The 18513-nt window shown below is 53.4% G+C and overlaps 8 protein-coding genes across 8 annotated transcripts; 5 read left to right on the forward strand and 3 right to left on the reverse strand.

Annotated features, from left to right (window-relative positions):
• Positions 1 to 61: 61 nt before the first annotated feature.
• On the forward strand, positions 62 to 913 carry LTS14_007051 (uncharacterized protein; the record flags this gene model as incomplete). Its single annotated transcript, XM_064839744.1, has 2 exons — positions 62 to 64; positions 218 to 913. 2 exons carry the CDS (start codon positions 62 to 64, stop codon positions 911 to 913), a joined length of 699 nt encoding a protein of 232 aa, XP_064692503.1.
• A 3-nt stretch (positions 914 to 916) lies between these two features.
• Positions 917 to 2130, reverse strand: LTS14_007052 (uncharacterized protein; the record flags this gene model as incomplete). Its single annotated transcript, XM_064839745.1, has 2 exons — positions 917 to 1892; positions 1973 to 2130. 2 exons carry the CDS (start codon positions 2128 to 2130, stop codon positions 917 to 919), a joined length of 1134 nt encoding a protein of 377 aa, XP_064692504.1.
• Positions 2131 to 2676: 546 nt separating this feature from the next.
• Positions 2677 to 3393, reverse strand: LTS14_007053 (uncharacterized protein; the record flags this gene model as incomplete). Its single annotated transcript, XM_064839746.1, has 1 exon — positions 2677 to 3393. The coding sequence occupies one exon, from the start codon at positions 3391 to 3393 to the stop codon at positions 2677 to 2679; it is 717 nt and encodes a 238-aa protein (XP_064692505.1).
• Positions 3394 to 3619: 226 nt separating this feature from the next.
• LTS14_007054 (uncharacterized protein) lies at positions 3620 to 4777 on the forward strand (the record flags this gene model as incomplete). The annotated part of the gene is made up of 1 exon (XM_064839747.1): positions 3620 to 4777. One exon carries the CDS (start codon positions 3620 to 3622, stop codon positions 4775 to 4777), a length of 1158 nt encoding a protein of 385 aa, XP_064692506.1.
• A 472-nt stretch (positions 4778 to 5249) lies between these two features.
• Positions 5250 to 5687, reverse strand: LTS14_007055 (uncharacterized protein; the record flags this gene model as incomplete). Its single annotated transcript, XM_064839748.1, has 2 exons — positions 5250 to 5414; positions 5466 to 5687. The coding sequence occupies 2 exons, from the start codon at positions 5685 to 5687 to the stop codon at positions 5250 to 5252; spliced, it is 387 nt and encodes a 128-aa protein (XP_064692507.1).
• A 4831-nt stretch (positions 5688 to 10518) lies between these two features.
• Positions 10519 to 12740, forward strand: LTS14_007056 (uncharacterized protein; the record flags this gene model as incomplete). Its single annotated transcript, XM_064839749.1, has 2 exons — positions 10519 to 12330; positions 12405 to 12740. 2 exons carry the CDS (start codon positions 10519 to 10521, stop codon positions 12738 to 12740), a joined length of 2148 nt encoding a protein of 715 aa, XP_064692508.1.
• A 1013-nt stretch (positions 12741 to 13753) lies between these two features.
• LTS14_007057 (uncharacterized protein) lies at positions 13754 to 15343 on the forward strand (the record flags this gene model as incomplete). Its single annotated transcript, XM_064839750.1, has 1 exon — positions 13754 to 15343. The coding sequence occupies one exon, from the start codon at positions 13754 to 13756 to the stop codon at positions 15341 to 15343; it is 1590 nt and encodes a 529-aa protein (XP_064692509.1).
• A 1277-nt stretch (positions 15344 to 16620) lies between these two features.
• On the forward strand, positions 16621 to 18350 carry LTS14_007058 (uncharacterized protein; the record flags this gene model as incomplete). The annotated part of the gene is made up of 2 exons (XM_064839751.1): positions 16621 to 17838; positions 17889 to 18350. 2 exons carry the CDS (start codon positions 16621 to 16623, stop codon positions 18348 to 18350), a joined length of 1680 nt encoding a protein of 559 aa, XP_064692510.1.
• Between the last annotated feature and the right edge of the window lie 163 nt (positions 18351 to 18513).

Here is an 18513-nt window from a genome sequence, read left to right on the forward strand (position 1 = left end):
TACGTTGCGCGATGGGTAGAGATAGAGGGTTGAGTGATCAGAAGCTAAGTACCTGGCCAAAATGGTATAGTCTAGTTCTCAATCTGGAAGAGCTGGAACTCACAGTGCACAGAGATCTCCTTTTCAATGGGTACAAAAGCACATCGCATGTCACGCTGTAAGTTCGTAAATCATATCACTCCAAAAATCGTGAAATATTTCAACCATCGTTTACAAGATGGCTGACACCACGCTTCCCACTCGTACGCTGGCCAGCATAACGGTACCAGACACACCTCTGATCACTGCAGCCATCGCACTAGCTCGCAAACATTTGACCGACGTCTCTTATCAACACATCATGCGCAGCTTCCTCTTCGGCTTTGCCATCGCAGATAAGATCCCACCACTTCAGACCCGTGACAAGGAGCTTCACGCTCTCGGAGCAATTCTTCACGATATGGCCTGGGACACGACCAACACCTTCATCAGCCCGGATAAGCGCTTCGAGGTCGATGGAGCCAATGCAGCACGAGACTTCGTCGTGCAACAGACCGCTCATCTCGACTTCCAGACCTGGGATAAGCACAGGCTGCAGTTGCTATGGGACGCCATCGCGCTGCACACCACCCCTTCTATCGGCCAGCACAAGGAGCCGGAAGTGCAGGCTACTGGACTTGGTATTTTCGTGGACTTCTGCGGGCCAGATGCTGTGCCAGGCACTATCACCAAGAACGAGTGGGCAGCTGTCGTCGCAGAGTTCCCAAGACAAGGCTTCAGGGATGGCGTCGTGGGGATAATGTGCGGTCTTTGCCGCACGAAACCCGAGACGACTTATGACAACTTTGTCGGCGACTTTGGTAATGAGCTGGTTGAAGGTTATTCGAGGAAAGGTCATCGTTCTATGGATATGATCATGGCTCTCGTCGAGTGAGCCTTACGATCGAGGCGCAAGCATGGGTGCGTGCCGCTTGAAAGCAAGTTGGATGTCTGTAGCTGGGGTAGCTTCACTCCTTTTGAACTCTTCTTGCAATATTTGCACACATAGTCGGGTATCGTCTTCTTCATAGCTCGAGTCCAGATCGTGCGCAAATGCCTCGTGGCGCAATCTTGAGATCAGCCGGTCGAGCCCCAGTAGTGCTGCCAGGCAAAGGCCTAGAACATCACTGTCGCCTAGACCAAGATCCACTAGTTCAATGACAATGTTCTTGAGGCTGTAGCGTGCTTTGTTCGCACGATCCATCATGTCCAAGAGATTGGTAAAGTTGTGGGTCATCCTTGCACCGCTCTCCGCGATGAGCGCCAACACGGTTACGAGCGATGATGCAATGTATTCCACGAACTCAGCATCATCGTCAAGGGAGCCTGCAACGACGGGCTGCACGATAGCCTGCCAGGGCTCGTTCGATGTGAGAACCGCTTCGGAGGTGAGGAAAGCCTCTAGCAGAGACGGCATCATGCGCGATAGGCTGCCTTTGTCTACCTTCTCGTGACTACACAGCTCCGTTTTGATCAAGGCCATAGTTCCAGCAGCGTGCGTATGCCAGACTTTTGAGCTGGGAAAGTCCAGCATCTCACTAAGGGTTAGTAGCCATGCGGCTGGGATCAGATCGACTTGCTGCCGAGATCGAGAATGCGACAATGCGCTTTGCAGGCTCTGAAGCGCGCGGGTGCAGTCCGTTAGTGCAAGATCGCCGGTGTTGTGGTGAAAGACTGTATGCTGCAGCCTTGCAACAAGAAAAGCGTATGCGCTCACAACGGCCTCGCTAGGATTCAATCTTTGCAGGGTAAACGGTGTACTGGCCCACTGCCGACAGCGAAGAACCTCGATCAAGCACCAAGGTTGGGTCGCCAGGATCTGAGAAGTGGCGCGACGCACGTGGTAACCAGTGATCGCCAAGACGTCCTCAAACCTGCAGCTCAGAACTGTGATTCGTGAGGCATGGTATAAAGCCGAGTCCGCAAGTGGGTCGGCCTTCACAGGCTTCCTGACGGATTTTGTGTGTCCTCTTCGTCCGAGTGTGCCGGGTCTTGGATGCTGCCCCACCGTTGGATCTGATTGAAATGTGCTGAAGCTACCAGTCTGTGGCTTCGCGGGGTTGACTCGTCGATTTCGTTCAGCACGGGCATGTCTGCGGGCGTTACGGCCATTCGGAGTTGTGGCGTTGTCAGAAGTAATGAATACTAAGTTGTCCATATTATGCTTTGTGGTAATGTCGGGATTCGTTTCTTGACCATTCTACTGTTTTGAGCTCGACGAGATTGGTTTGCAGAGTCTCAGCCCCAGGGACACGTTCCGCCATGTCGTCTTGCGGCTCGAGTCATTTTCATGATGATTTGAGGCTGAAGCTGAGAGCAGGATGGTCAACTTCCATTTCGAGCTAGGTCGCTTAGTCATGCCGCACTGCTTACGAGAAGATCCAACCAAACAAGGCATGAGTTACTTGCTGCTGAAGCTATAGCCGACGTTGCCCAGTCTCAAGTGTGGCGACCGGGCGAAAGCGATTTGGCTGTAAAGACTGCCGCGCCATGGTCAACTCGATTGAGTAAGCCAATCAGGCGAGCTGTGCTTGCAGGCTGGCCGGAGTTGAACCGCGCCTTCTCACGGCTGCAAGAGTATCAGTTCCACTGCTCGCATCAGACATGCGTCGTGGTGACCATTTCTTTCAAGGTAGGCAAACTCTTGAAGAGCCTTTCTCAACCTCCGACCATCTCCTCGTCGCTTCCATCAGCTTCATGCTCCCTTCCATTCACAGGTCCATTCACCTCTTCCACTTCACCGTTGCTCTCATCCTCCTCTTCGTCCTCTCCGTCCAGCTCCTCCAACTCTCCACCAAGCGCACTAATTCTTGGCTCCAACCGATCCTCGTCCTCCAAGAACAACCTCGGGTTGATCTTCGGCAACGTCGTGGCGCAAACTCTACTCTTCAATAGCAGATCATCAATGAAGTCGTCCACATAGGTTAACGCCCACCCTTCCCTCGTCCTCCTTTTCAGCTTCCTCGAGTCTGTCAAGTATGGCTCCAGCGTCGCATACACCTCCTCGTCCTTCTCCCACGCCAATCTGATGTAGAAAGCAGCCAGCACGCGCAAGTACTTGTACTCCTCCTGCTCAAGATAGAACAAAATGATCTCCTTGTCTGGCACGATCTGCAGGAGTTTAAACGCCAAGCATAGAAACGGTGTCGGTCGCTGTGCTACACCATATGTGCCACCAACAAAGCTAAGTTCCGTTGCGCGGTCGAGTAGTGTCGCAGCATTAAGACCAAAGCACTGTTCCTTCCAGTAGTAGCTGTCCACGATCCGGTCGCGGACTGGCTTCTCAAAGAGCTTGAGAGGGTTGTCGCCGCGGACGAGTTGGCCTTTATAGCCTCGCTCATCGAGCGCCCTCTTCGCATCGGCATGATGAGCCATGGCCAGCAGACTGATCTCAAAGGAAAGTGGTTGGTACGCCCTTCTGGATCAAAAGGTCAGACATCGAAGACCTGACTCGTGCAGATTCTGATCCTCGTTGCTATGGCGACGAGATGATTGCCGAGTCAAGGTAAGCAAACGTCACATGCAAGCCACAATTCACTGTACCACTTCGCCGGAACCATACTTCTCTTGTTCCGATATCGAAAAGCATAAGGTACTCGAAATGGGCCGAATATTACTATCGCAAAGCCAGGTCTCGGTCGTGGTCTCTTCTGGAGTCGTCCTGGTCTTCACATTCTTGCTATTCCTGTCGGGCTACGTGATACAACAACGCACCATCACGGATTTACAAGCGGCGATAAAACCACGAATACCGAAGCCGCCACCGTCTCTGACAATTCAGGATCCGGATGATGATCGAGCGGAGCTATCAGCGAGCAGTCGCTTCTTCCACGGCAATGGTCGAATAGCGTACACCGACCTCGAGGCTGTACAGAAGGCGAGCGCAAGCGTGAATTGGAATCGCCTGGCTCATATACAACTTGCCCGGAACCACCACGATGTGTGTAACGCGATCATGGTCCTGGCAGATCTGCACAAACTGAAAAGTCCTGCTCGAAGACTATTGCTCTTTCCGCGCGAGTGGGCGTTAGAGGAAGGCAAAAGGGGCGACTTCAGTGATCCGTTCCTTGGAAGCAGTCGAAGACTATTACGGATGGCTGCAAGACGGTATGGAGTTGAGTTACGGCCGATTCAGCCAGTCATCTTGGGCGAGGAGGAAGGTAGCACATCTGTCTACTCTTTGGCGAGCGCGTATGAGCTATTAGACTTCGACCGTGTGCTCAGTATAGAGACGCCGGGGCTACTACAGGATGCACTACCACTGGATGCAGTGCTGGCTTTCACCGAACCGACACCATTCGCAATGCTGCAGGACAGCGCGCAAGGCGATGGCGTGCACTCGGCAGATTTACTACTCATACAGCCTTCAATTGAAGTGCATACGGATCTTGTGGAGCAGATCACAGCAGAAGCGAGCACTTTTAACGACACACTATTACCACTCTTGTTCAAAGAGCCATTACTACTGGCCTCGACGACAGACGACCAGTCGCTCATCCGCTCGATTGGCATCCTACATGACGTGCTTTCACCGGCCACGCCGGCATTTAATGGTACAGCATACTTGTCGGATGTCTCATACATACGCTTCTCAGATCCTAAGCTACCCGGACCGGAGTATGATGTACCCTGGAGCCAGAAGGTCGTAGCGAGACCGCATAACAAGGACGCCGACTGGACGTGGACCAAGCTGTATGGACAGTTTGCGCAGAGACGAATGGAGGTGTGTGGGCTTGACTTGGAGACTTGGCGACCATAAATGGCGGGCAGTGCATGTGAAAGGATTGATGCGTGGCGGCCGGCGCTAGGGTGTTTGGTGTCCCCAACATAATGAGCGGCTTGTCGACTGAAAGTGTACTATTGCATAGCTCAAGATACCCATGATCATAAATTATTCATCCTGACTAGTTCGTTCTGGTATTCTTACATCCGTATCTGCTCGCTCACCGCTGCTGCCCATCAGGCGCATTGCGTGCCAACTCCCAGTTCCTGCTTAGTGGCGGACGTATCTGTACATCGAATAATAGACGCGCGATCAAGCCTGTAACAGCGCCATCACCAGAGATGCTGTAAGCATTTCCATTTCTAGTTTGGCTCATTTGACCTCAAGTGTGAATGATCGCAGTATCCAAATGCAGCGTAGAAGGCGAGCAATAGCGCAAACGTAGGCATGCCCATATGGATGATCTGTCCTCCGCGTATGTCTTTCTTGTCCTTCCAGTCCACGTTAATTATGGCGCTTTCGTCTTGAGCTGGACACCATGCCATTTCTTGATTTCATCTCCCAGCACTTTGTTGACCAATCGATGTTGTTTGATGACCGGCAAGCCTGTGAATTGCTCCGAGACGATATCAAGGGCGTACATGGAGCCGCAGCCGCCGGAGATATCCTGCACCTACAGCGAAGATCAATATACGTCCAAAGGAGCAATCACCATCATCTCTACCTCTAATCTCGTCGGCTGCAACTCCGTCTTGAGCGTCTGGAAGATCTTGCGCTCGCTCTCATCAAGGTAGTCTGGTGCCTCTACAGTCGACGCCGGCTCCGTGGCATACCATCGACGAATGCCCGCGGCCTGCACTGGTTGTGCTATCTGCCGGCGAAAGAGACATCTCGTGATCAAGACTGCTTGCCTTGGTGCAGCGATCCGCAAGGGTGAGTATAACATGATGGATGTCTAAGGTGATACGCAGCCATTCATGATGCTCGTGCGTCAGCGACTTTTAGTGGCAGCCACCGAGAGCCGCAGAGCCGCAAGAGTCAAGACCGCACCGGCATGTGGACAAAGAAATGGCCCCTTTCAAGAACCCACAACACAATTTCACTACCGGCAAGCTACGGACTCCGGAAGTGACATACCAGACCAAGACTCAATCAAAGAATCGCCGTGCTTATCGTAAGACGACAGGCTGATCCTGTCGTATGGTATGCTGTATCTCCGTCCCACCACGTCACCCCATGGCTTATCGTCTGCCATGCCGTACCCCAACCGCACTCCCCAGGGACGAACACGTCGACCACACAAGCTACCAGAAAGTCCACAGTGCGAGTACCATTCTCATGTCAAAGTCAAAGGCTCTCGAATCTCGATCTTCGAAGCTTGCCGTCCATCGCGGCACCCTGCATCGGGAATGCCCTGCTAACAACCCTGATCACCGTCCGCGAAAACTGTAGGGACAGGCTCTCGAGTCTGGAAGTAATACTTCATCTTAGATTCTCATCACGATCTGGGGAATTTCACATGCTCGCGCGGTACAGAGGTACTTCACCCTGCATATCACAAACCCCGACTCCTGCACGCTTGTAGCAATACCAACCGCTTACAGCAGGTGAGAGAGTGGTAGTGCGCCGTAATTTTCGCCGTCGCTGCTCACTGTTCTTGCTTCGCAGAAATTACAGATGTACACCAGACTGGGTATTATGACCCACAGGCTCGTGCTGGACCATGTTCACGATCAACAGTGAGAGCCACAGCGGAGTTCTGACTCGAGACTAGTGTCGAGGTTTGTACCCTTGAAGTGAAGTATTCTTGGCTGGACCAGCGCACAGTCTCCCCTCTCTATACCTGCACGCACTCCACAGACTAGAGATGTGAGAGCAGTTTGTTGAGGTGGACAATTGTGGGCCATGTTACACTTGAACAGCACGCTGGTCCCCCCCAGACCACAGAGCAGCCCAGCAGCAGAACCTCTACAGACGTTGGAAGTGTCTCACGCCATACCTCAATGTTCATCTATGTCGTATTCCCAACCAATACATAATTTGCGTGAACGCACGCGATGTCCCACCATCCCAGCGCGAGATTCTGGGGTACATATGCGAGTCAATTGATATGGAGTGCGTCGTCACCATACACCTCCAATAAGCATGGTGTATTTACTCCTTCACATGTGAGATTCGTCAGCTGTATACCGTACAGTACGTACTCCGTATATCGCAAAGAGAAGGATCAGTGCTTGGCTTCCCAGGGTCTCGCATCGGGCGATTGCGCAACATGGTATTCAACGGCCACCGTGCCGAGCATGCATTCGGTCCGCCACGCGCTGTAAGCCTACATCCCAGACCTGAATAGCGACGAAAGCGTGAGCATCGTCGATCGGAATATCACAACAGCGCTTAACGAGCTCTTAGGTAACGTAGCAAGTCGTGGCGGCCCCCAGCACTCGCCGTCAGACAAAGCACGAGCGTTGCTCGACAGCTCGAACGGTCCAGTAACCACGCCCACGCACTGGGCCACGTTAAGGTACCCTGCGTTCCAATCCATGCGCAAGCTGTTGTGTTACTGAAGAGCATAGGGCAGATCTATGGTGTGACAGCAGACTGGCGACGTCGATTTGATTGCGACCTTGCTATGTATCAAGCCGTGAAACCATGACTGATGTCGCATTCAAGAGTCTGCCATCTGGAGCCCCGGATCCACTGATCGTGCTGGAATGGTTGGGCAATTGTGGAAACCAGTGTTGGAGTCGTTGGAGAAAAGGTGGAGACCGAACACACCGTCTATGTAGTGGTCGTCGATTCAGGTGAGCCTATGCAAATAAGTGGACCTAAAGTGTTTGAGGCACTCCATCAATTTGGCCTGGGCGCGAGGACGGAAGTATACTCGGCGCGGGTGAGTACTTCTTGGAGACTTGGAAGAGGTACCTGATAAGAAGTACCCCTTGCGGCTTCCGAGACGCGTTTGTCGTGTGGCTGTGCTTGTGAATTATGACATCTGAGCACGACTTCAAAGTGCCGAGACATGGTCGGAACCAAGCAGACAGATTCTGCCATCGGAGGCCGTCGTCTTACTTCGAAGTAAGGACATACCACTGTCGACCATGAAGGCAGGAAAGTGGGCTTGTTGTATAGTAGTCAGCACTCTCTCACTCCGCATCGCCCGGATGGAGTTGTATAGCGCTGTTGACTACCCTAGAACGAGTCTATATCAGGCTTGCAAATTGAGCGAATGTTGAGCAGGACAGCATGTCAGAGCCTCTGTCGCGCGCCCAAATCGTTTCAAGGGTATTGCTATCTCTGGACACCTTGTCAGCTTGTGTATCTCGACTTGCTTAGCCAGTCCATGTCGTGATATTCGTGAGCGCGGGGTAGAAGTGAAGTACGTAGGTACATCATAGCGGTCAATCACAGGCACAACGCGCATATCCTTGCTTGTGCTGCTGGCGGGCCTCTTTGATTGGTTTCTGAGCACAAGTCTCCGCAGCGTGAGATGTCGACGCAGGATTGGGAGCGACTCAGGTGTCAGCTTGGCTTGGTGTTCCTGTTCCTTGTGCCTGGCCACGTTTTGTGGCGACGTCCAAAAGAAGTCTCGATCAACTTGGTAGTGTGCCAAGGATTAGTATTGCCTCGATTACAAGCAGCGATACGTGAGTGGCGATGCTGGGTGTATTGGAGATATACTCGCACGTTCATTTACGTCCACTATGTTCATGAATGTATTTCTGATCGCGTTGGCGTTATACCAGACCTGAAGGATAGTAATTCCAAGGTTCATCTGACCCCACGATTATTTGGTCTCGGCTTGCGGCAACTTACCAAACCAGGCTTCAGCGGCACATCAACCCGCCCGCAGACTAGGATTTGAAGACGATGTCCCCGAATGGCTTGGTCGGATAAGTCAAGCAGACTCGTACGTGTGGAGATGATGGACTTGAGAATGGTATATGGTCACGAGGCTTCCACAAACCAAAGGTAGACCCAAGCGAAGCTCGTCGACTGCGTCATCATGAAGTGACGAGGTTTCTGGCGGAGCATGAGAAAAGTGAAGCATTACTCACAGGTCCGAAGACTATAGTGTCAAGATGGGTGAAGAGTTGGTCGCTGTGACGGATTCGATAGCCACGGATATCGACGGAGAATTTCCTTCGTCGGTAGCAGCAAGACATTTTGATATTCCGCACCCGAACTCGATGTGGAACGCCTCCGCGAAACCCATAATTAATTCCAGCCCAAAATGTCAACTCCATCCGTCTTTTGGCGTATGGAGAAGATCTGCAGTGAAAGTGTGTGGAAAAGCGCGGTATGGAGAATGTTAATTATGCAATGCACGTTGCAGAGATTTTCGTCGGCGAGCTACGATGGCTGGCCAATCGTGGCGTCGTTGGCGTGTATATTCACAGTCAGAGGCGCTACCGTTCCTGATTAATGTTCCCGGCCCACTGCAACCAGGACGACTCACATCCATGATTGTTGAGTGCTTGCACATGCGGGGACGAAGGCCTCTTCTAGTTCGACTCCTTGAGACCACAGCAGAGCATATCGAGAGTGTCGCGGCGCAAGCGAGTGGTTTCACGTTCGACTCGCCTTTTCATCCTTTCGGCATGCCGTACTCACGTCCAGGTTCGTTATTGAAAGCTTGATTCGCGGATGGTGTGGCGCATGGTGAACTTGTCCGACCTGAGACAAGCGCAAGCATAAAGGACATCATCGACGATAACAAGCAGAATTTTCCACAAACACAGAGCAGCATCGCCCGAGTCGTGTAGATCGCGAAGTGTGTGCTGAAGAACACTATGGTCGTCGTGCACTCATACTGTATTGTAATCACGCGCCGAACTCGGGGGCGACGGCAATCGAGATACACTGAAAATCTGGCGGGTTGTGTGGCTGAGGCTATCGCGCAGGAGATGTAGCTCGTAAGTACAGTCTGGTCCGCCGCTCGGTTTATGGTTCGCCGCTACGGTCTGCCCTTGACCTTCTTGGCGAGCGCCGGTCGATGCAGCTCCCCCAACGCACAGAGCGTCTCGCTTGTCAGCCTGGTGCAGCGTGTACCCGCTTGGGTCGCGCGTTATTGCATGGGTTGGTTACCCACCAAGTATCTTTGGTAGCGTTCAACCTTCTACTCATCTCAACCTTTGGGTTGAATCCCCCTCCACCTCAAACCTCTAGGCCTTTGCCAGCCTGTCCTCCCTATGATATCACGACCGATCGGATCCCTCGACTTGTTCATGTGAGACTTTGGGCATTCATTGGCAGAATCGTGTTGTGTTTGGGGCTTTGTCCGGATCCGGGTTTCTCAGCAACATCTCACACCACCCCACGCTACATCCTCATCCTCCGCAGCCACTCTCACCTGCCTTGACTGGGGTGCAGACGAGCAAGTAGCAGCAGGAACGGTCGGTTTGAGACAAGAGTGTGTGTCTCACCTTCCTTCACTACTACATCATCCAAGTGTGCGAGAAGTTCGACGACCTCTCAGCACCTTGCACCTGCGATTTGGCTTGCCGGCTTTCAATAGCTGCGCTCACCCACCTGTCGGTCCTCGAACCTACAGATCACCATTGGACCTTTCACATCACTGGGATTGCCGCTTCATGCTTGTCGTATCTATTTGTGAGTCGAAGCAGAACAATTGGACAAAAGCGGGTGCTCCGGGTTGCAAGAACAAAGCTGACGCGGTATCCACGAATCTAGCGTTGCTGATACTACCAACTTATTAATGCTGCTTCGGCCATAAGCAGCCCTCCACCCACCTACACTCCCACCCGCCCAGTGGAGACATGCCTTACACACCACCCACACAGCAGTCACCGGCATCCTCCAAATCCAGCACACCCGCGGTCAGCCGGTCAGCTTCATATAGTGAAGATGTCCCTCGATCACCGGTGACGAGTAGGCCTCAGCCACCTCGATCGAACTCGGCATCATATCTGCACAAACACAGACGATCACCATCCTTATCGGTGTCGGAAGTTGCTGCTCCGCCGACACCCACCGAGGTCTCGAGTGCCAAGATCGAGGCAGTAGACTTTGCGCGGAATAGTAGCGTTCGGCAGTCACCACCGCCGATTAACAATCTGCGGATACCGACTGGCATGGTGTTGTCGCCGCCCGAGTCTCCCGAGAATTCCGATGGCGATGAGGCCGCGACTGAAGAACGAGGTCGAGAGGATCAGAGATGGGACCAACTTAGGGAGGCGGTCCGCACGATCAATCAAAGACGAGAAGGCTCGCCGGATAGGACTGTGGTAATAGCCCAGGAGACCAAGAGCGAGCCACATTCCCAGAGCATCTCACCCTCGGCACTATCGCGAGAGGCGCGAAAGATATCACATTCGCGATCTTCTACCGAGACTGCTATAGTGATACCCAAGGTCACTAGCTTCGAATCACCGGCGACCACATCAGACGATAGTGACGACGATCAAGGTCCGTTGTCGAAGCCATCCCTCGTACGGAAGAAGTCTGGAGAACTGGTCAAGCCAGCTCTGAGGCCGTCGTCCAGGCGGCGTTATTCGAGCATGCCTGGCACGCCAACCTACCATAAGTCCGTGCACTTCAACGAGGCTGACAACCAAACCCGTCACTTCCTCAAAGTGGACAAGCCAATGGCGGTTAGCGCAGGGTCTTCTCCTGTTGAATCATACGAGAGCGAATCGGAATTTCCATTCGAGGGCGATAGCAAGCCGGAACTGGACATCAAGCTCGCAAACTTTCCCGCGGACACTTTCGAGCGCAAGGCACAGCCGGTACGAGTGGAGCGCATCTTCTTGTCGCAAGACAAGAAGACACTCATAGGTTCTATCGCTGTGCAGAACATATCCTTCCACAAGCTCGTCGTTGCACGATTCACTCTGGATCACTGGACGACGACATCGGAGATTGTCGCCGAGTTCAACAACGATCCGCGTAGTCCGCCGACGGATGCTTGTGATCGCTTCAACTTCCACATCAAGCTGTCTGACTCTGCCAATATTGATACCAAGACATTGTTTTTGTGCGTACGATATACGGTGAACGGCCAGGACTACTGGGACAGCAATAACGGAGCGAACTACCAGGTGGACTTTACGAAGTTATTGAAGATGCCAACCAAGCCGAACATGACGGTGAGCACGCTTGGTGCTCGGCCTCGCAGTGCTATTCCACGCAGTCGTCACTCCGGACCAAACTCACCTCGTGGTCGGCAAGAGTCTGTCGACGATGACTTCGTGTCCCGCCTTGACTCGAACTCTGCCTATCACTTCGGTAATACTGAGAGTCTCCTCGGCGAGGGTCAGGGTTCCATCAAGCTCAAGCCACGAACGAAGCGTGGCAGTCTGTTCCCAACCACGCAGACGAACGGACTTGGTGGACGTTACGACTTCGGCGCATCATTGTCAGCCGCATTGAGCACTGCACAAGACAAGCTCGGACGACAAAGCGGCCTTATGAACACCGCCAAGCCGTCTGATGCTGGAGGTAGTTACTTCGCACCACTCGAGCGAACAGAGGTGCCGCATAAAGTCGATCAACGACCAGACTCTCTCAGCACTGACAGGCCTGCCATGGGCTCAGATCAATACAGGGATCTGGTTCAAAAGTTCTGCTACGTAGGTTCAGGCACCAAGACCCCTACCTTCGCAAAGGTCTAGTCGGCTGGACCAAGAGCTGACTGACCTCTCAGTTCACTCCTGGCGCTGGCAAGCCAGCAGGCTCACCTCCGAATCCGAGTACTGCGGTTGCAGCACGCAATGATAGCGTGACCGAGACCACTTCACTTCCTACCTCATCGCGATCTTCTGGCAGTAGCACACCATCACATCAGCTCGATGGTAGCACCGATCAGATCTCGGCGACTCTGAGCGCGTTTGCATCTCGCTCAGCCTCGCCGACACCAATCACTGGACATGTTCTTGGCAACCGAGCTGCCTCTCCCATGAGCTTTGGCTATCCTTACCTCAGCAACACCCGCGACGGCTACCTCTCCGACTCTCGCACCCTTACCGCGATCCAAGGCTGACTCTGCAGCCTATGATGTGATCGTGTCTCGACAACCTGCCTCCCTCGACATCCTCTCGACCTCTTGTTTGATTTCGAAAGTAACACGAAGCATGCAGCGACGTTCTGTCACGATTACGGCATCACGATATACGATGGCACTTAGCCATTTATGCAAGTCTTACAAGCACCGGCGACCACTACGCTAAAACTCATGATGATACCCACCATCAGTATCACTATGACGGAAGCATCCTGGTCGGAAGGCTTGGAAGTACTTGCCTGTTTTTACTGCACTTTTAGCGACTCTGCTCTTTCGATGCTTCACTAGCATGGCGTTCCGGCGGGATGGTATAGATCGTGTTATTCGACCCTGGGAAAGAATAAATCAGCTTCTGGCGCGCGTGTCTTCTGAGCTCTGTTCCTGAAGTACAAAAGTTGGCTCGGCTCTTATTGTTTGTATTCTTGTTTTATTTGGGAAGGTGGCCTCTCAGCTCGACTACGAGCGGGTTTGAGCTTTGTTGGCCGCCGCTACTCGGTTTGTGGATGGATTCTGTGCATACGATGGGAAGGTAGACAGTACAGGCCTAGGAACACGACAGGGTCCAGGAAGTGTTATGGGTCATGGGTCAGTGGTTTGGTTCGGTACACCAAGGCATTGTGCCATAAGCCATAGCTATACCATGAAGATGTTGTGCAACTCCACATGGCCCGCCTAACGTGTTTCTTGTCAGTCCGTCATGCCTGCAGCCGTTTCTGCCCTACCACGTGCTCCTTGCAGTGTCTCATCTGCACTCTGCAAGATGTGCAGCCTGCATGTGTACAGATCCCCACGCCACTTGTGTCGGGAGGACGATTGATGATCTGCGAGATCGGAAGTCGAGACCTCGTTTATACGGATGTCGGCAAGAGTTATTCCAACATGGTCAACGTAATTTAACTTGACGATGTACGTGAGGGAAATTTAGCATTATCAGGTCGACGTGATCTCATCAGTAACAAGTAAAAGCCTGCACTAAAAAGAAATACTCAACCATGAACGCCGACCAAATCTTGACCCAGCACTGGGATATCCTCATCATAGGCACAGGAGCCGCAGCCCTCTCGTCTGCTCTCTCCGCAGTCGAATCGACGAGCCCACCTCCAAGCATCCTACTCATAGACAAAGCTCCCCTCGACTGGGCAGGCGGCAACGGCTACTTCACCGCGGGCGCCTACCGAACCCGGCACAATGGCCTCAAGGACATCTTACCTATAGTCTCAAACGTAAGCGACGAGATCAAAGACAAGATCGATCTGCCTCCGTATAGAGCCGAGGACTTCCAACATGATCTCCAGCGTGTCACGGGCGGGAGGAGTGATGAAGTGCTCGGTGAGTATTTGGTTAGAGAGTCGCTGGATCTGGTGAAATGGTTGAAAGGTCATGGCGTGGACTGGTGGTTGAGCTTTCGACGGCAGGCTTATCAGGTTGATGGGCGGTGGGTGTTCTGGGGAGGGTTGCATCTGACGGTTAAGGATGGTGGGAAGGGGTTGATTAAGAATTTATCGGATGCTGTGGAGGCGCGAGGATGTACTGTGCTGCATGATACGGCTGCGAGGCGGCTACTGACGAACGGGAAAGGTGCGGTTTGTGGTGTGGAGATTGAGAGGGATGGGAAGACGGTTGACGTGCGAGCTACGAGTGTTGTTATGTGTGCTGGGGGTTTTGAGGCGAATCCCGAATTGAGGAAGAAGTATCTTGGTCCTGGATGGGAGCAAGCGCATACTCGTGGAACGCCTTACAATACTGGTGATATGCTTGGAGCTGCTGTCGCGTTGGGTGCTAAGACGGTGGGCGATTTCAGCTCAGGAGGATGCCATAGTGTGGCGTGGGACGCTTACTCGCCCAAAGACGGTGGCGATCGAGAGAAGACGAACGAATTCACGAAATCTGGATATCCTCTCGGACTCATGCTGAATGCGGAGGGCAAGAGGTTTGTAGACGAAGGTATTGATCTCAGGAATTATACTTATGCTAAGTTCGGGAGAGCTATCTTGGAGCAGCCACAGGGTATTGCTTTTCAGCTATGGGACAAAGATGGCCAAAAATGGTTGAGGGAGGAGGAGTATCGGGATGAGATTGTCCACAAAATCTGTGCGGACAGTATCGGAGAGCTGGCACGGAAGTGCAGCGAAGAAGGTCTGGTGGATGCAGATGGATTCGTGAAGACGGTCGAGGAGTACAATAACGCAGTCGCTGCACATCGGGAAGAACATCCTGATGTCAAACTCAACCCAGCGGTCAGAGATGGGCTGTCGACGCAATCGTCGAAGAAGCAATTGACGCTGGCCAAGTCGAATTGGGCTCTGCCGATTGTGCAGCCGCCTTTCTTAGCCGTCAAGGTCACGTCAGGGATCACCTTCACTTTCGGTGGACTACAGATCAACCCCGAGAATGCTGCTGTCATGCGAGAAGATGGCTCGGAGATCGAAGGGTTGCATTGTGCGGGTGAGATGGTAGGCGGGTTGTTCTATAGCAATTATCCTGGTGGGAGTGGGTTGACAGCTGGAGGCGTGTTTGGTCGGAGGGCTGGTAAGGCGGCGGCGGAGAGGGCAGAATGTAGTCGAAGGAAGGAGAAGCTGTAGATCACACACAACCCGCTTCAAGATGGGAGATGTCCATGTTAATACGTATGTTTTGGCCGCTCCCAGGCTTGCTATGTTCGCCTGCAAACCACTGCTGCGGGTGAGCATAACACAATCCTTACTTGGCCTACAGCAACACTATGGTAGGCGCTTTCCAGCACCACGTCTGAGCGGTGAAACCTATCGTCCTATCAGACAGACGGCATGTGTAATATACTGCTGCATACAATAGTTGCCCAGAGAAGTGATGGAAGACGATCCAATGGATTAGGTAGGTCGCGCTTGTGGCCTAGCCCGCGGCTAGCGCGAAGAACCCATGCTCGAAGTGGGTGCCGCCGAAAGCTTGGGCGAGAGCTTGGAGCCTCGGGCGCGTGCCTGCTGTGGCGAAGAAGCTGGCAGGAGCAAGCAAGCAAGCTATGTGGCGAACAGGCAAGAGCGAGCAGCTTCAGATCACAGTCGGGGCCCGTAGGTCTCACGGCGATGTGTTAGTGTTCCGCAGAGCAGTCGATACAACAATCTGGAAAGTACCCACCGGACGAAGCGGGTGAGGTACAGAGTGGGCTCTCATTGGCTGGTGGAGTGCTCGCGAGATTGGATCAGCCACACTTCTCCGGGCGGCCCATCGAGGACCGTGACCTGAACTGTGACCGTCCTCACCACCACCTCGACTGCCCGTCTACCACCACACCTCACCACCTCCTCCCGCGCGTCTCGGCACTACCCTTCGAGCTCCCTTCCTCCTGTGCGCCTTCCTGTCCGACCAGGCTGAGGCTGTGTATAATCTGCGCCTACCAGACTCGCGACCGACACACAGCGCGCACCTGCCATCCATCTGCGAAGCTTCTTTCGACCTCCTCTCGTCGCGTATTGAAGCTCTCCCCGACGACCGGCATAGCACAATCTGCACCGTCACCTCACTCGCGCATACAGCATACACATACACTGCGCGGAAAACACGCTCGCTTGCCAGCAATCATACCACCGAGGACTGTGCGGCTGGACCTCCTACACGGCCTCCTCGGGCCTTGAGCCCTTTCAATGAGTACCTCGGACGGCGCGCCAGCTGCCTCAATACAGCAAGGTACGTGTGACACGTCATGAGGGCAGGAGTAGCGATCTTGGAGTGGGCTTGGGTCACCCGCGCAATATTGGTGTGGTTTGCTTCTCATAGCAAACACGTGCTGACATACCAAACAACAGGTCTACCTCCCATACAGCCTTTAGCACCCCCACTCCGGACGTCCTCGCGAGAACCTTCGCTGAGCAATGACGGCAATATGGCACAACGAGGGGGGTCTAGCAGAGGACAGGATTCAGCAGGCGCAGCACTGAGTGTGCCTGGCCAATCGAACCCACAGCAAGCCATGGACACTGACATGAGCAACTCGACAAACCGGGCTGACAGCATTGGACGTGGATCAAAACGGAGCTTCGGCGGGCGCAAGAGAGACGCCAGTAGTGGCAGTAAGCGATCAGGACGAGGCGATGGGGCGGTCAACAACGAGAAGGCACTGCCTGCACAGCCAGCAGGACGAGCGGCAGCCAATCCCTCTCAGCCACCAGCTGCGAAGAAGAAGAGAGGCTTTCTCGCGCTCCTATGCTGTTCTTCAGATGATCAAGACACGGAGATGCAAGAAACTGCCCAGGCCGCTAAACCTGTAGCACGAACGCAGCCTGCGAAAGTCTCCTCCACCCAGCCGGCCCAGCAAACGAATGTAAGCGCACCTGGAACGAGCGCGACTGAGTCGAAGGAGATCATAGACGAGAAAGCCGGACTACCTTCGCAATCAGCAGTAAACCCGGTCATAGCTGCTGCTGCCGAGCCAGAAAATCAAGCGGCACATGACGAGTTCAGCAATCCAGTGGCACACAGTTCAACTGCTGGCGTAGCTGCTGTTCCCTTTACCCCACCAATGCATAATTCCATAGACACACAACAGCCAGTGATTGCGGCGGCACCGATAACCAGCCCAAACCATCTGGATCCTGTGAGGACGGCAGGAAATGAGACGACTCCTCAAGTTCAAGTGCAGGCTCCAACCCCTGTGGTACCCCAATCAGAAGCGGAGAACGTCATATCTGATCAGACTCCGATCCAGCGGGCACGAGATGAGGACCTTGAAATGCGAGACGATGGAGTGCATGTGCCGCTCGCTCCACAAGAGGCAGCGGGCATTGCCGCGGGAGCTATGGTTGTAGGTGGTGGAGGCGTGGCGGCCGCCGAGGAGATACGGCGCCACAGCGAGGGCAAAGACTCTGCGCACGAGCAGATACCGGCTACGCTACCCCCACCCCCTACTGGACCGCCACCACAGAACAATGTGCCAAACTCTCAAGTGGAGAAGGACTACGATGGGGCAGTGCAAAGTCATCAAGATGCGAATGCGCCCGAAGACAACAGGAAGTGGCTGCTACCGCCTCTTCGGCCTGAATTGAAGGACAGAAAGTGTTTGGTGCTTGATTTGGATGAGACGCTGGTGCACAGCAGCTTTAAGGTGAGTTTTCATTCGGACGTTCACATGATAGGGTGCTTACATTACGACAGATCCTCCACCAAGCCGACTTCACGATTCCCGTCGAGATCGAAGGCCAATACCACAATGTCTACGTCATCAAGCGACCAGGCGTGGACCAATTCTTGAAGAGCGTCGGCGAACTGTACGAAGTTGTGGTGTTCACAGCATCCGTTTCAAAATACGGTGATCCATTACTGGACCAGCTCGACATACACCATGTCGTTCATCATCGCCTATTCCGCGAGAGCTGTTACAATCACCAAGGGAATTACGTCAAGGACCTTAGCATGATGGGACGTGATCTTCGAGAGACGATCATCATCGACAACTCGCCGACCAGCTACATCTTCCACCCACAGCATGCCGTTCCGATCAGCAGCTGGTTCAGTGATGCGCACGACAACGAGCTGCTGGACCTGATACCAGTACTCAGAGATCTGGCTCATTCGAACGTCACAGACGTGAGCCTGGTGCTGGATGTCGCATTATAGGACAACTCGGCAGAAGGTATCACCACCAAACGCCGGCTGCAAGGCACTGTGCAGAAGATACTCTGACTGGTTCACAAACGCGAGATGACGGCCGACTTTACCGAGATACCCACTTCGTTTCTGCAAGCAACACTCGACGTTTAGACTGTAAAGCATTGTATTA

Source organism: Recurvomyces mirabilis, assembly GCF_035927965.1.
Source record: "Recurvomyces mirabilis strain CCFEE 5264 chromosome Unknown scaffold_19, whole genome shotgun sequence".
In the NCBI taxonomy this organism is placed as follows: domain Eukaryota; kingdom Fungi; phylum Ascomycota; class Dothideomycetes; order Mycosphaerellales; family Teratosphaeriaceae; genus Recurvomyces; species Recurvomyces mirabilis.